Consider the following 16,862-nt stretch of genomic DNA (forward strand, 5'->3'; position numbering starts at 1 on the left):
TAGAGGCGTCAGACAGCGTCTTCACTGCTAACTGTGCAAATAGTTCTGTGAAAAGGCTCTCCTCCCTACACCTCCTCCATCCTGTTTTAATGAAGTTAAAACAGGATGCCCACTGCCTCTCCTTCTCACATTAACAAAGGATTTACAGAGAAACAGAAATAAGTGGCTCACATTGATACAGGACAATAAAATGTTACTGTTTTTGGCATGTCGGACTAACATTTGAAACTAGATAATAAATGCAATAAATAAGAATACACACAAGTTTAACTCATCCTGGCCACTGAGGGGCGCACTTGCATTCTGCTGCTCTCTTTCTGTCCCGTTCCCCAGCCATTTGCCTGGTCCGTTATGGCTAAAGACCACCAACTCAAACATCCAAAGCGGCAACCTCAAGACCTGTCAAGAAATTATAAAATAATTATGTACTATTGTTTTCCCAATGTCTGCTTTTGAGTTTAACCTTTTTAATAAGTAAGTAATAATAAATTATAATATCAAGGCTATTTTAATAGGCCAAAAAATATTTCATTAGGCTTTATTTGTAAGAAACAGTTAATTAACTTTTCAAAATAACTTTATCTTTAACCCTATAATGCCAAATGTATCATATTTGATCCACATGGTTTCTGAAATATTTTGCGTCTGACACCTTTTGCATAATTTAATGGTAAAAACTTTGCTCAAAATCCTATTGTACACAATCAGATATACCTGATAACAGAGGGCAGAAGACTACACAAAAAATTATCTTGACTTATCACATAGTAATAAATTATTAATATCAAAAATGTATTTCTGTTTTTTCTTTTTACATATTTTGTTAAAAGGCCAAATAAGGACTTCAAACCAAAAAAAAGTAATTTTCTGTTTTGTTTTATTGTTGGATCAGGCTTTAAAGGGTTAACAAAATAATTTATATAGCTTATGTGAAATTATATTGGTTGGTGTTTCTTCACTCAGTGAACCTGTGCAATGCATATGATGCGATTACATTTATTCGCCCCATCCTCCATGTTGACCACAGTTTGGTGCAGCACCTACTGCTTGAGTGGGCAACAGGTCCTCTCTCGCTGTGGCGGGCCTCAAAGGCACTGACACTCGTGCCTAATTGGATTCAGACAGGATTTAATATGGCTGGGCACGGGAAAGGCCCTTGGTGTTCTTACCAATTTGAGGTATTTGGATCAACTTTGTGTGAACTTTAAACATTGCTGAATCATAAAAAAAAGAAATACAAAAAAAAATATGATTATCTATTCCATTATTCAGACATTTAGCAAACAGAGACAGTTTGACACAAAATGGAATTATAGATAAGTTAATTCTTCCCTTGATTTGAGCAGGTAAGATAATTTTCCAAAGGAATATTTAATATTTACATTTAAAATAGGAACAAACATCTCCATTATCTTATTTGAAGTATATTATATGAGATTTTTTTACTTTAAGGGCAAAAATATTCGTTCTGGCAGATCATCTTATTACAGACCCTTATTCTATATAAACAAATACTTTTTAGATTAGTTTTTACAGTGTAAATATTAGATTAGATTAGATTAGATGAGCTTTATTGATCTCACAGCGGAGAAATTCACTGGTCACATATTGGCATAGTAATTAAAGAAGGTGCAATCAAGGAGGAAAAGGTGCATTAGGAATAAAAATAAATGAAAATAAATAAAAAGAATAAAAATAAGAAATAAAAAAAAATACAAGGGAGTAACACAGAGATTTGAGGTGACATATGTACAATCAGGATGGCTTATACACAGGTGGATTGACTTTTACATTAATGTGAAGTAGGTAAGGAATGACGGTGAGGTAGTGGTATAACTATTAAATTCAAATATCCCTGTGGAACCAACACAGGAGAGGTTTAATGTCACTTAAGGTTATGCGTATGTAAATATTTGGTTTCAGCTGTGTCTCTGTTTTGTTTAGATGGAGCAGATCCAGCTGCAGAAAGATCCTCTGAAGCTCAACACTTTGGTGGCCTTGTATGATTTCAGCGCTCAAGAGAGCCATGACCTGGAGATGAGGTTCGCTAGCTCACAAGAACACACACACGCACACACACACACGCATACCATAACAGCCACCAGCTTTCCAGGCCGGCGGGTGAAAGATTGCTGACTGATTGAGTCTGACATGTCCTCAATGATTTTTCTTTGTTGTTCAAAATGTGAAATAAACAAAGAGGCGGAGGCTAACTGTGCACAGCAGTCTCACCCCTCAGGGGGAACTAAGATTCAACTTCAAAATAAAACTTTTGATGAAACTGTGAGAGATCTGCTCCACTTCTTAAATATAAGGGTTTCAGTTCAGTGATTTGAATTTAATAAGCAGCATCACATTCTGCTGATTTATCCTTGATCTGTTCTCATTAGCAGGTCAGATCCTGAAAAATCTGATTTTATTTTCCCCTGTTCATTACATCCATTAGTGCTGAAAACTCCCACCATCTTTTTTCGTCAACAAATTAATTAGCAGCATGTATCTTGATGCACTTTGCCGAGAGATAAAAGATAAGGGCATGAACCGTGTTTAGAGCAGCAATTATCTTACAGTCTCCTATCTTAATGGATGCATCAAGCATTTTCTCTGTTGTGTCTGAGCTGAGTGTCAAAGTCCCTTAAATTCAAACATCAGTATGAATCAAAATGGACAAGTTAGTTTTTAAAGGGTCTATATCATGCAAGATCAGATTTAAGGAGCTTTAACTACGTTATAATGTTATTCCTTTACCAAAACCATGCCAAAAATTTTATTCTGCTTGATTACTTTGTTCAGCCTTTCCTACAGAAAAGTTTAATAACATGAAGTGGTGTAATACTGTAATGTCATTAAATGGGCAGCAGAAACATGAGGCATTGTTGAAGCAAAGGCAAGCGTCTTCCTCCTTGATCGGAAAAACAGCACAAACATTTCTTAACAAACGTATACGTATACTTCATAGTACCAAAGACAATGTTTCCTCAATTGCCTAAATTTGACTTCGGAAGTCTTAAAAAAGCATGATATAGGACCTTTAAAGAGGCATTTTGTTATGATACCGCCACCTGTGGTCAAAACACAGAACTGCAGCACTCTTCTGCTCATTTTCTTAGCACGGTTTCAAACTTAATTCATTTTTTTATTTCTCTTTTCACCTCACCTGGAGTTGCCATTGGTAACTGAGTTAAGCTGGATTCCAGTCACTTTTAAGTATCCACAAAATCCATCTTGAATATAGATTAGATTTTTAGATTAGATTACATTCAAATTTATTGTCATTACACAGGTACAGGTACAAGGCAAGGAAATGCAGTTTAGGTCTATAGCTCTTCGTTTGCTAGATTGGACCCATTTTACATGAGCACGCTTGATGTCACATCTGCAGAAACAGTGCGGGAACTTCTGATCAGAAGTACATGATCATGCACTGAACTGCTCATTAAACAAGGTTTTACTTGGAAAGTGTTAAATAAAAAGGCTATTTTAAAGATATGTTTCAGTGAAAACTTACAAAATCTTTCTTTGAAGTAACGTATCCCTACCAGTATGTGTCATCCAGGTAAAACCTCATTAACCTCAACTCCTATGCTCTGTCTTTATGTAGTAAGTAGCTAAGTAAATAAGTATTAATTTATAAAGCACATTTCACAGACAGGATGTTACAGAGTGCTTGACAAAAGAATAACACAATGTCTTTACCCATCCAACGCCTGGGTTCAACAGCTCGGAAAGAGCAGTCACTACCAGTTCTGAAACGGTTGTGGGGAACCACGTAAAGATTTTTATTTAATGATCTTAAAGTACAATTAAAGTTAAAACTAGAATTTTAAAATGAGAATTTGATCTGATAGGAAGCCAATGCAGCAACCAATCTAGCTAGTTTTTTTGGAGACTTTGGTGACAACACATAGAGCTTCTTCACCAAGTAGTTAATGAGCGAGCCCCTCCCTCACCCAAAGAACAGGGACTCCGATGCAGCAGCTGCAGCCCATGTCTGCAGTCAGAGAGTAGAGCAATTCTTCCCTGCTTTTCCGTTGAACATAAGTCAGACATGCACGAAGACTCCAGTGATCCCTCCTGAATTATATTCAGAATGTAATAGAGATGGAACGGTTTATGAAAACCGTCCAAACCGTTCGGTTCGACTGTCTCGGTTCGATTCGCGTGTGTTGCGTTCGGTTCATGCGCTGCTCCTTTTTCTCATAGGTGAAGCGTTTACACTCCAGAGCAGAAGGTGGCGGTACTGCGATCAAAGCTAACCACCAGTAGTAAACAAGAAGAAGAAGAAGTGAAGCAGCGAAGCCGGGTGTAGCAGAAAAAAATCAGTTGTGGAGAATTGTGTGGGTATGGCGAGTGAGAAAGAACATGATCTTGGGTTTCGGCGGATCATTAAAATAATTGCAATTCATTAAATTTTTTTTATTTTTTCATTAATTTCGTTAATTTTTATGGGATTTATTTATGGGATATATATATATATTGTTTGTTTTGTTTATATTACTATTTCATATCACTATAAAGGATGTGTTCCACATATTTATAAATGAAACAAAATAATGTTTCACGATTCAGATCTGTAGTGGCCTCATTAATGACACCTGCATGAGTGAGAGGAAACTGGGTAATCTATTAACATTTAATCAGTCTTTATTTATTTTTAACCTGAATGAGATGGATGATGTCCTGAAATTCCATTAATAGTTCTCATCAGCGTATTACACTGTCAGCGGCTATGATGGACTATGCCGTGTTTAAAAGCTAATACAAATATGATTTATAGCCCTGTAATGGACAGATAATCATCTATTTCAGCCCAGCACTGAACAAGATGCTGCCTTCATTTAAAATGTGAGGAAGAGTCAAATAAGAGATAAATCAGAGGAAAATGAAGCTTTTTTGTTCACAACTACTTTTAAATGATATTCTCTGCTAATGCAAAATGTGTAACATATTTGGATTTTGGGCTATAAGCCAATAGAAATTCATGCATAGCTTTAAGGGAACATAAGTTATTTGCTCAAAACTTCTTATATTTGAAATTCAGACAAGTTTTCTTTGCATATGTTTTCAGCTCCTCTCTACTCTGTCACCAAATGGTCTAATCTGACTGAGCTGCAGCTGTTTTGTGTCTACAGGTGCTGGTCATAAAATTAGAATATCATGAAAAAGTAGATTGATTTCAGTAATTCCATTTAAAAAGTGAAACTTGTATATTATATTCATACATTACATACAAACTCATATATTTCAGATGTTTATTTTGTTTAATTTTGATGATTACAAATGACAACAAATGAAAATCTCAAATTCATCATATCAGAAAATTAGAATATTACTGAAGACCAATAAAAACAAAGGATTTATAGAAATGTTGGCCAACTGAAAAGTATGAAGATGAAAAGTATGAGCATGTACAGCACTCAGTATTTAGTTGGGCCTCCTTTGGCCTGTATTACTGCAGCAATGCGGCGTGGCATGGAGTCGATCCGTCTGTGGCACTGCTCAGGTGTTATGATAGCCCAGGTTGCTCTAATAGTGGCTTTTAGCTCTTCTGAATTGTTGGGTCTGGTGTATTGCATCTTCTTCTTCACAATACCCCATAGATTTTCTATGGGGTTAAGGTCAGGAGAGTTTGCTGGCCAATTAAGAACAGGGATACCATGGTCCTTCAACCAGGTACTGGTAGCTTTGGCACTGTGTGCAGGTGCCAAGTCCTGTTGGAAAATGAAATCTGCATCTCCAAAAAGTTGGTCAGCTGCAGGAAGCATGAAGTGCTCTAAAACTTCCTGGTATGTGGCTGCGTTGACCCTGGACCTCAGAACACACAATGGACCAACACCAGCAGATGACATGGCACCCCAAACCCATCACTGACTGTGGAAACTTTACACTGGACTTCAAGCAACGTGGATGAAGTGCCTCTCTTCTTTTCCTCCAGACTCTGGGACCTTGATTTCCAAAGGAAATGCAAAATTTACTTTCATCAGAGAACATGACTTTGGACCACTCACCAGCAGTCCAGTCCTGTTTCTCTTTAGCCCAGGCAAGACGCTTCTGACGCTGTCTGTGGTTCAAGAGTGGCTTGACACAAGGAATGCGACAGCAGAAACCCATGTCTTTCATACGTCTGTGTGTGGTGGTTCTTGAAGCACTCACTCCAGCTGCAGTCCACTCTTTGTGAATCTCCCCCACATTTTTGAAGGGGTTTTGTTTCACAATCCTCTCCAGGGTGCGGTTATCTCTCTTGCTTGTACACTTTTTTCGACCACATCTTTTCCTTCCCTTCGCCTCTCTATTAATGTGCTTGGACACTGAGCTCTGTGAACAGCCAGCCTCTTTAGCGATGACCTTTTGTGTCTTGCCCTCCTTGTGCAAGGTGTCGATGGTCGTCTTTTGGACAACTGTCAAGTCAGCAGTCTTCCCCATGATTGTGTAGCCTATAGAACTAGACTGAAAGACCATTTAAAGGCTTTTGCAGGTGGTTTGAGTTAATTAGCTGATTAGAGTGTGGCACCAGGGGCCATCAATTTTGAACCTTTTCACAATATTCTAATTTTCTGATATGATGAATTTGAGATTTTCATTTGTTGTCATTTGTAATCATCAAAATTAAACAAAATAAACATCTGAAATATATGAGTTTGTATGTAATGTATGAATATAATATACAAGTTTGTCTTTTTAAATGGAATTACTGAAATCAATCTACTTTTTCATGATATTCTAATTTTATGACCAGCACCTGTAGATGTGCAAAGCTTATAGAAGCATAACTCTGGAGACTTAGAGCAGCGAAGTTAAGTCTGATTCAAAGATGTTTTTCACATTTTAAAGATGTTTATTTGCAAAAAGGAAATTATTAGTGTTTACCTTGTTGACTGTGGTGGCAACAAATTTTTTTTAAAGTTTATACATATATAAAAAGAAACAAAATTTGGGAAGTATTGCATTATCGCATATAAAATATTCAGCAAAAAAGAGATAAAAAGTCACTTTGACATCATTGATCAGCTAAAAAAGTGTGCTTTTCTTGGCAAAGGGGTTGATATCCCACCCAGAGGAAAAAAGGTATCTAGTGAAGTGAGTTAAAACAATTAAAGGAAATTAAGCCATTTGATTGTAGCATGTTGAATGATCGACAAATCTTAAAATTTAAGGGCAGAGTCTGAATCCCAGAAGTATTATAAATGTATTTCATTAATTTCCATTAACACTTCAACATCTACAGTACACATGCCGTAATCAAAGGAAAGGTCACATAGAGGTCAGCAGTATTCAGTATATCCTTGCTGTGTGGTAAAAAGAGTGAAGGTATATACACTTAATCCTCCCCATCTTAAGCCCTGCCATCTTCCAACCCTGTTCCAACACAACTGGATCAAACAAACAGCTCATTATTAGACCTCTAAAGAACTTGGTGACTTGAAATATGTCAAACACTTCAGACAGCTGTGCTGGAACAGGGATGCATAAACATTGCAGGACAGTGGTTCTCCAGAATCAGAGCTGGAGACAACTGCAAAAAAGCAGCAAACTCACCTGAACCCGGCAAAAAACTTGTTGGTTTACTGACTTTATAAACCCTGGAGGTTGACATGGATTTAATACTTGTGATCTCTTCTTTAAAATAAAAAATAACCAATGCTTTACCTTCAAACAATGGGACACAGGAGGGATTTCTAATTCTCAGATTGTTATTTGTCCTTTAAAGTTAACTATTTACAGGTTAAACAGTAAAACTTGGTAGACTTATGAGGATTATTTGATTGTTTCTGTGACTTTCAGATAAAGCTTGTGGAGGACATTGATGGATTACTTCTTGTTTTCCCAAGACTTCTTATAAGGTCTAAATGTTTTCCTCTGTCCAAGGCTTGGCTTGTTGGCTATGATCTACAGGATGCTTTAAAATAGGCTTTTGGGAAGGATGAGTCCTTCAGCCGAAGTATCAATTTGTTTCCGGTTCTCACAAAAATCTCCTGAGGAAACACGAAATAAGATGCACTTGTCCTTCTCTTGTCTTCCTAAAGGCCCTCACAGTTTTTTTCTCTGTAGTCACATAAACTAAAAAAAGCTTAAAACTGAAAAACAAAAAAAGCTTTAAAATACAAACTTAATCCAAAACTAACTCTACGATCAGAGAACATTTTAGGACATCCTCAGTTCTCATGAATCAGTTGTCACTTCTTAGAAAAACGATATCAGTTCTCAGAAATAAAATGGTAGATGGTTTTATAAACTTCAACCGAAAGCAAAATCAACGAATATGGGACATTACATAGGGGAATTATTTACAGCAAATGGGATTAAGATGTTTATAATGTCCCATTTTTTAAGAGTAGCAGGAAAACTCGTCTTCGGGGAGTTACTGGACCGATTAGATGTGAATTAATCATTTATTGTGTCATGCTGCCCTGGTTAATTGTCCTATGACACAGTTTACAGCACATCAGGTAGATTTTTTTGCCTTAGGATCAAAACCATTACAGGGAACATTTATTACCATGGGGACAAGCCTCGCTCTAGGGCCCCCTAGTGGATCCATTTGCTCATTCGCATAAATATATTTTTTCTCATTATATATTGTTTGCTTTTTGTTACAGAGCCGGAGACAGAATATTGCTGGCAGATGATTCCAATGATGACTGGTGGAAGGTAGGTATGAAAAATAATTCAATTTTATACTTAATGATGGGAAACTGAGCAGTAAATCACAGTAATAGCAGAGACAGCATGTTTCTACCAGACTTTGCTGAAACTTATCATACATTTTAACCTACTTTGCTGCATAAATATTAAGTCTTCTGTCTTACTGTAGACTTTAGACAGGAAAAAAAGGTCAATAAGTTTTGATATCTTTGAAGTTTATCCTTCTGAGATCCCGTTCTGCAAATTTATGTCGTCGTATTCATGCATGAAAAATGTTTTGGTTGTTTTTAGGGGGTGATTGAGGACAGGATCGGCTACTTCCCAGCAGCCTTTGCTCACGAGCTGCAGGAGGGAGATCAGGTGTTCAGGTGCAACAGGACGTTTATCGGCTGCAAAGAACAAGGACAGCTCACTCTGAAGGAGGGGCAGGTACTAAAGCTGATTTACCCCCCATCCACCATTATGGTAGTAGGACTAACTGCTATAGTATTCGATCCGGTGTTTTGCTAAATACGAAATATTTGTTAGTTTGCTTTTTTACACTTTTGTGTTTAAAACATATCTCGAGTCAATGTATTTGTTCTTTCTGCAAGCAGAAAATGATTACAACATCTGCAAATAACATTTTTTTCTTTAACAAATAATTAGTCATTGTTATGAAAATCCTGTTACCTGTTTTGTATTATTTCTACAACTTACAGTGCCTGTTTACAAATTATACGAATGTAAGCTAAGTCCTTTTTTAAACATATTGTCTAAATAAAACCAACACTACTGGGATAGTACGTTATAGCCTTCACTTCTTTATTTTCAAACAGAAGAAAAATAAACAATTTTCTATTTCTTTACAAATCCACTGTGAAAATAATGAGCACTTTTTTCCACCCAATGCTTTTTAGAACCAGCTTTTAGACTTTAGACAGATTTTATTTGTCATTTTGTTTACACAAGTGTAATACAAAAAGAAATTTCGCTTGGAAAAACGTTAACAAGGCAGAGACTTGTAAGTCTATAACTTTAGACTTTATAACTAAAAAGTCTTTATAACTAATGATGTTGGTCCTGGATTTTTATTTAAGAGCATAAGAATTATGGCGAGGGGTCACACATGATCTTTTGTTTGTAGTTGCAATGGGACAAGATGTTAAAAGATTTAGACTTATAAATGCAGTTTCTTTTCCTTCATCTTTTTTTTTTTTTTTTTTTTTACAAATTCAAGCTACAGTGTCCACCTGCAATAATATGTAATTATAAATAGCAAATTACAACTGACGCTTTCAGTTCGTAGATGATAACAAATCACATACTTTTGTGTAATATTTTACATTTCTATCAGTTAATCCCTGTAATTATTAAAGACTACTTTTAAGTTGATGTTTGTAAGATATTAAAAAATCAGTGCATTCCTTCTGCTGTAGATCAGTGCATGGAAAAACAAATTATAGCGCAGATGTTTGATAATTGCCGTCTACTCATGCAGCTGCAGAGCTGTGATGCCAGAACTCTCCCAGCCCATCAGGATTTCATCGTCTTAGCTTCAATTTACATTTGCAATCATCTTCATATTTTAAAAATAGATTTTTGTTTATGTCAAGATTTTCTTTGAGTGCAACATGGTCAGTTAAACACAATTATATCCTTATTTAATGGTAGGAAGTCTCACTTAACATTACTAAGATGTGCCAAGGTTTAAAGGAGCAAAGACCTTCAGATGAAGCTGCATACATTACACGTGTCGAATGCAAAGTCACAGCTCAGCTATTAAGAACCTCAGCCTCAAATTATCCAACAGCTCTTTTGTTAAATTATTACCTTCCTCTAACTCCCTTGCATCCACTTGTTTAGAGGAAAGTTCATCTGGAGTCGACATACGATTCCTCTCAGGAGTTTTCATTGAATTTGGATTTTGGGTTCAAAGCAGATCTGAGACCAGCCCTTCTTTTCCCACAATTCCTCTCAGGGCATGTTGTGTCGATGACACTGAGGATGCCTAAAGTAAGCAGGCCCCAGTGGGGATAAAACCAACTAAGCAAGATGGATCTGTGACCTGTTGACTCTCTTTTCCATTCATGCAGACCCGGGGGGAAATAAGCTCAGAGGAAACATGGAGATTCATACGTTATGTTCCATTAAAGGGCCGATGCTAGAAATGCAAAAGTTCAAAAAAGGTGAAAACTTGGAAACAGTCTTTTCTGATTTGAGGAACAGAAAGCATCAAGGAGTAAAAGGATTTCTGTTGGTTAATCTTTATATATGGTATTTCCCTTCAGTTATCCATCCATCCATCCATTATCTTACACGCTTGTCCCAATTGGAGTCGCGAGGGTTGCTGGTGCCTATCTCCAGCAGTCAATGGGCGAGAGGCGGGGTACACCCTGGACAGGTTGCCAGTCCATCGCAGCCCTTCAGTTATAAACGATGACAACTGTAAATTTACTGATTATAGTGTCCACCTTTTTATTAAAAACATAAGTGAAGATGCAGTAAGTAATAACAGTAGGAAGAAAAACTGAGTTAAAATTTTTTTAGGAGTTTGTGAGAAACAGAAAAAGTTCCACTGTACCAGTATGGCAATCAAAAATGTTGCTTATGAGCAATAATATACTTATGTATTTTTCTTTTCACCTTTTTTTTCCCTATTCTATTTTCTTCTATTTTTAGTTGTAAGCCCATTACCTGGGACAACGGAGAGGGAGAAAAAAAAAGCTGAATGTTTGAAAAACTGTAAATCATATCTCAGTCTTATGTTTACATTTGATCACCATGTTTACATTTTATCACTGCTGCACTTTAGGAAATAAAAAAGTCTTGAGAGCTGTACTGAATGACATTTCGTTTTGTATACACCCTGTGTGTACAAAATGACAATAAAGTTTAAGTCTAAGAAAACTAGGTTTTAATGATCCCAGGATGGTTTGATTCCCAACCTGGGATCTTTCAGTTTATATTTTCTCCCTTTGCATTTCTGGGCTCTCCCAGGAACTCTGGCTTTCCCCCTAAAGTCCAGAAACACAACATTTAGGTCACTTGGTTTCTATAAAATGCTATATGAGGAGTGTATGCATGCATGACTGTGAACAATTCCAGCAACTCATAACTGGAACAGAGCTTTCCTGGCAATTTCAGCTCATTCTTTTGTACAAACAAACAAAAAGAATCATCCAACCTTTTGTTTATTTTTATTTTCCTATCTAAAATTCTCCCAATGAAGTTCTGCCTTTATTCTATAGCACCACATGCAGGAAAAACTGCCCCACCATCATGTCCCCACCTCCAGACTGTACTGTTGGAATGCTGTATTTGCAATAAAATAAAAAAATAATTTTTTTTTTAAGATGAATGAAAGCCACCTGTCATTTAGACAGAAAGTATTTATCAGCCTGATCACTCAGTAGCGTACAGACTAAAAATTAACTGTTTCAACCAGATTTCTTACAGTTAATCAAGAAACCGCTCATCTTGCAGACTTCTGATCACCTAATTTGGTGAGGTTTTCCCATATTTTAAAGCTTTGGCAGAAGAGGCATTTTGAAGTCATTAGTTTGTTTAATGTGGCTGCAGAACACTAACCTGACTCTGCCAGATGGATTTGCTCCGCATATCCATCTGGAAACCTTCCATTTAAGTAATTTTGGGAAGGGGCGAAAATACTGGTTAGCTGATTGGCCTATGTTGGTGATTGACGGGCCAAATAAACCAATCAGATCAACGAAGCATATGACGTACTAACAGAGCAACGACGAAGAGGAGCCATTTGATAGATCAAACTCTTGCCGAAACCAGTCTGGAGAAGAGCAAAAACATCTTTTCCTCTGAGAAAAGCCTCCAGGGCAGTGTTTTGCTCTTCTTTCAGTGAAGAAATACTCTGTAATTCCGATAAAACTTGCTCGATAGCCACGCCAACGCTAGTTTCATCGGCTGAAGCCGCCATGTTCTTTAGACTGAACTGTCGCACTTCTTGTTGCGTCACACCTCAACCCGCCTCAAAGCCAACGCTGATCGGACGTTCGTTTGGTGAACGGCTCCAAATTTTCTTTACCGGAGAGTCTCCAGACTGATTAGCGAGGGAAACCTTGACAGCTTGCGAGATCAGGATGGTCTCATGAGGCTAGCAGAACACTTAAACAGTGACAAAAAGTTGCCTGTCAAAAGGGAAAAGCCTCTGCAGGGATCAATTGTGAGACATTTAATTGGTTGCACAATACAGCAGGAGGAAGCGGTGAGGCTATGTTTTTTAATCTCATGGTAGAGGTGGATTCTCTGCTCAGCTTTTTTGGAATGGATTTCATTGAAATGAATAAAAATAACTTTAGATGGTTTAAATATTAACATAAAAAGATATAGTAATGGGTGGAGATATTTTTTAACTTGTCAGTAAAAATGACAGAGTCTGAAAACCTAGTGCAACCTCTGGTCCTGTGTAACCTGACTACTTTACTGTATTCTATTATATCCTTGATTTATTCAAAAAGGCCTGTAACAATCTAAACAAGCTTAAAACAGCTTTTTCTTCAATAGTGCAGACTTGTGCAGCAAGTGTTCACTAATGCCACTAATGCAGTACCTTTTTTCTTAAAAAACAAAACAAAATAATTACTATTTTGATGTCTTTCTGAGGCTATCTGCAGATATTCTTTGGGTCTTTAACAATGTAATTCTCCTCCTGTAAGGGATGCCTGGGTTTGCCTAGTTTATGTTGAATATTTCTTTACCCTCTAATGTTCAGCAGAAACATATTCAAAGAATATATTTATACCAAATGTTTAACTGTTGGCTGCATGGTGGCACAGTTTGTAGCACTTTTGCTTTGCAGCAAGAGGGTTGTGGGTTCAATTCCCGGTCCGTGGTCTTTCTGCATGGAGTTTGCATGCGTGGGTTCTCTTTAAGTACTCTGGTTTCCTCCACAGTTCAAAAACATGACTGTTAGGTTAATTGGCATTTCTAAATTATGGGAGTGTGTCTCTATGTTGCCCTGCAACAGATTGGCAACCTCTCCAGACTGTACCCTACCTCTCACCCGTACACTGCCGGAGATAGGAACGGGCTACACTGACCCTGTCAGAATAAGTCGGAGAAGATGGATTGATGAATGTTTTCACTGTATAATTGTTTTAATTATTATTTTATAATAATCATTTTATAATTGCTTTCTGATGAAAACTCCTTCGAATCAAGGAGGAAAAGGGAAACATGTTAAATTCCAGAAGCTTAAACCAAAAACTTAGAAAAGAAAGTCTAAAAAGGCTTTATACAAAATTTCAAAAGACCAATCACAGAGCCTGTGCACAACAAAAGGCTCCAACAATCCAGTGGAACAAAAGGTGGATATTTGGTTTGCATCTGGCCTGGAATGTGAGCAGGAGGATGGACCTCCATGCTGGTTAAAAACATCAGCACTCCAACTACAGTTTCCTCTGGGGCGAGCCAACAGAATTTACAAAGACTCTTCGATAGGTGTCGAAACGTCATCAAAAAACTGAGCAAAAGTCAATTTGCCTTCCATTTTAAGCCTGTTTGTTTTAGACAAAAAGTACATTTTACCTGATAACAGATCAACACCAAACTGTTGATCTTCACTGTCGTCTCATTGGCTTGGCAGCAATCCCTTGTACTTTTATTGAGGGGAGACATTACTACCGGTAATAAATTTATCAGAAATAAAAAGCAAGAAAAATTCCATCATATTTTACATTTAGGAATAAATTTAAATGTGACATTTAAATTAGATAGTTTTTAATTGATTATATATTTCTTCATAACTGTTACATCGTCTTACAAAGCTCCATGATGTGAACAGGCATTAAAAATAAACAGGAATAAAGCACAGTTTTTCTTGGATGCCTTCAGTTTAAGCTGTGTTACATTTAGTAATTCAGAAAGTGGCTGTAAAAGGTCAATTTGGCAAAGCTTAGAAACCATAAAACCTAATATTACAGACAATAATTGATGATTTTTCTTCTGGTGTAGATCTGTGTGAGCAGCGAGGACGAGCGCGGCGGCTTCATCAGAGTGGCATTTGGAAAGAAGAGAGGCTATGTGCCCTGTGATGTCCTGGAAATCATCTGAAACAAAGACTCAGAGAAAGGATTACAGGAATAAGAGCAAGGCTGGATCAGCCACCTGGATGTAAGGGTATGGGAACAAACTGAGCAAGAGGAGAGGAAACCACGTCATCACAGACCTGTGTTTGTACAAACAGTGACACTTCTGGCACCAAAAAACTCCAACCGGGCAGTCCTGCTCTAGCAGACACTACAATGAGAAGCTGCTTTCTGCTTGTGAGGAGACAGGAGATCACTGTGTTACTGTTTTTGTTTTTTTTACTTTTAATTTATAGAGCCTGTCGTTTTTATTTCCTGTTTTTATTTTTCTGTAGTTTATTTAACTAGATGCTATTGCTGAGTTAAAAGAAAATAGCTTAACATGTAAAAACACTTACTCTTTGTAATTAGTTTTACAGCTTTTACTACAGAAACAGAGTCCCCCTCTTACATATTTAATTTCTCAATGCTTTTATACAATTGAATTTTCCACATAAATGGTGCATTTGTACATTAATTAAGCCTAGTAATTTAGTTTTTTATGGTGAAATCCCCACAGTGAGATAAGGATATGAATATATCTATTTACATTAGGAAAGTAAGAACATTGAAACTTGATTTCTTCTGAAAGTTTAGGTATGTTCTCATTGCATATTTATACTTGCTATTTTGACTAATGACTAAACATCAACAAAACCATATTAGGAAATCAGAAACAATAAAACAGAGCAAGACGAGGATGCATGGAAATAGAGTTACTCCTTTTTCTTTGGGGTAAGATCCTGAGAATTTAAAAACATTAATGTTAATGTAAATCAGTTCATAAAACAGTTTGTTGATCCCAAATGGAAATTAAAAGTTATGGAAACTGTAATTCTTAAATTTTTTCTTATCAATATCAATGGCTGTTGTCATGAAAGATCTCCTGTCACTGTCTGTTTTACAGTGGTTCTAGAGAAGACACTCTGCTGTCATCAAATCATTTGTAAATTAATTGGATAAAGTATGGAAGTAAATCTGTGTCGCTGGGATTTGAATTAAAAATGCTACTAAAATTTAAATGTTGTATGTTTGTACTTACTGTTTCAGTGTTAAAATATATTCAGAACACATTTTTGACCTAAAAAAAAATTCATTGTCATTATTTCTACAAAGTTGAAATTTAATTTGTCATTTTCTCTTTAAGCTAAACATTTACATTACTATTTCATAGTGATTACATTTTCAATACTTATTTTTCAGTTTAATTTTTCAGTGTTAAAAAGAATCTGCATATAAAAAAATTCAACCTTTCAAAATTCAAACTCAATATTTTCAGCCTCCTGAGATTCAACTGGCTCTATTGCAATGTCTTAAATTCAGCGTCAAAAATCAGTGTAAAAAGGGAAGGATTACTTCGGGTCAAAGACATTAGCAATGGATTGTGGTGTCCAACACCCAGCCAATCCCGTTACGTTTTCTTGGTCACGTGACGTGACGTGACGATGCAGTAAGGAAAACCAGCATGACGGAGCCGGTCATGCAAGCTAACTCTAACTTAACTACAGAAAAATGAAAGTAATAAACTCACCGTTGAGTTAGCTTGCATGACCGGCTCCGTCATGCTGGTTTTCCTTCGGTATGAGCGCCACAAGCGTCACATGACTAAGAAACCGTAACGGGATTGGCTGTGTGTTGGACGCCACAATCCATTGCTAATGTCTGTGACCTGAAGTAACCCTTCCCTTTTTACACTGAATTTAGACGCCAAATTTAAGACAGTGAAATAGAGCCAGTTTAATCTCAGGAGGCTGAAAATATTGAGTTTGAATTTTGAAAGGTTGAATATTTTTATATGCAGATTTTTTTAACACTGAAAAATTAAACTGAAAAATAAGTATTGAAAATGTAATCACTTTGAAATAGTAATGTGAATTTTTAGCTTGAAGAGAAAATAAAAAATGAAATTTTAACTTTGTAGAAATAATGACAATGAAATTTTTTTTTAGGTCAAAAATGTGTCCTGAATATATTTTAACACTGAAACAGTAAGTACAAACATACAACATTTAAATTTCAGTAGCATTTTTAATTCAAATCCCTGTCGTTTAACAGAATAAAAATTCTGTTAAATTCCCAAAGATTTTTTTAGGCGTCTGATAGATTAAAAGACAAGTAGAGATTCTGTCATATTTCCAA

General features: G+C 36.5%; 1 protein-coding gene across 2 annotated transcripts in view; it reads left to right on the forward strand.

Annotated features, from left to right (window-relative positions):
- stac (SH3 and cysteine rich domain) overlaps nucleotides 1-15,558 on the forward strand; it is a 62,679-nt gene extending 47,121 nt beyond the window's left edge. For both annotated transcript variants that reach the window (XM_038307005.1, XM_038307006.1), the window contains 4 exons: nucleotides 1,945-2,042; nucleotides 8,598-8,649; nucleotides 8,935-9,072; nucleotides 14,611-15,558. In XM_038307005.1, the coding sequence (XP_038162933.1) occupies nucleotides 1,945-2,042; nucleotides 8,598-8,649; nucleotides 8,935-9,072; nucleotides 14,611-14,709 (387 nt within the window). In that variant the 3' untranslated portion in view covers nucleotides 14,710-15,558. The remainder of the gene's footprint in view (nucleotides 1-1,944; nucleotides 2,043-8,597; nucleotides 8,650-8,934; nucleotides 9,073-14,610) is intronic.
- The last annotated feature ends 1,304 nt before the right edge of the window (nucleotides 15,559-16,862 follow it).

Source organism: Cyprinodon tularosa, unplaced genomic scaffold (assembly GCF_016077235.1).
Source record: "Cyprinodon tularosa strain WSP-4 unplaced genomic scaffold, ASM1607723v1 ctg6, whole genome shotgun sequence".
Lineage (NCBI taxonomy): Eukaryota > Metazoa > Chordata > Actinopteri > Cyprinodontiformes > Cyprinodontidae > Cyprinodon > Cyprinodon tularosa.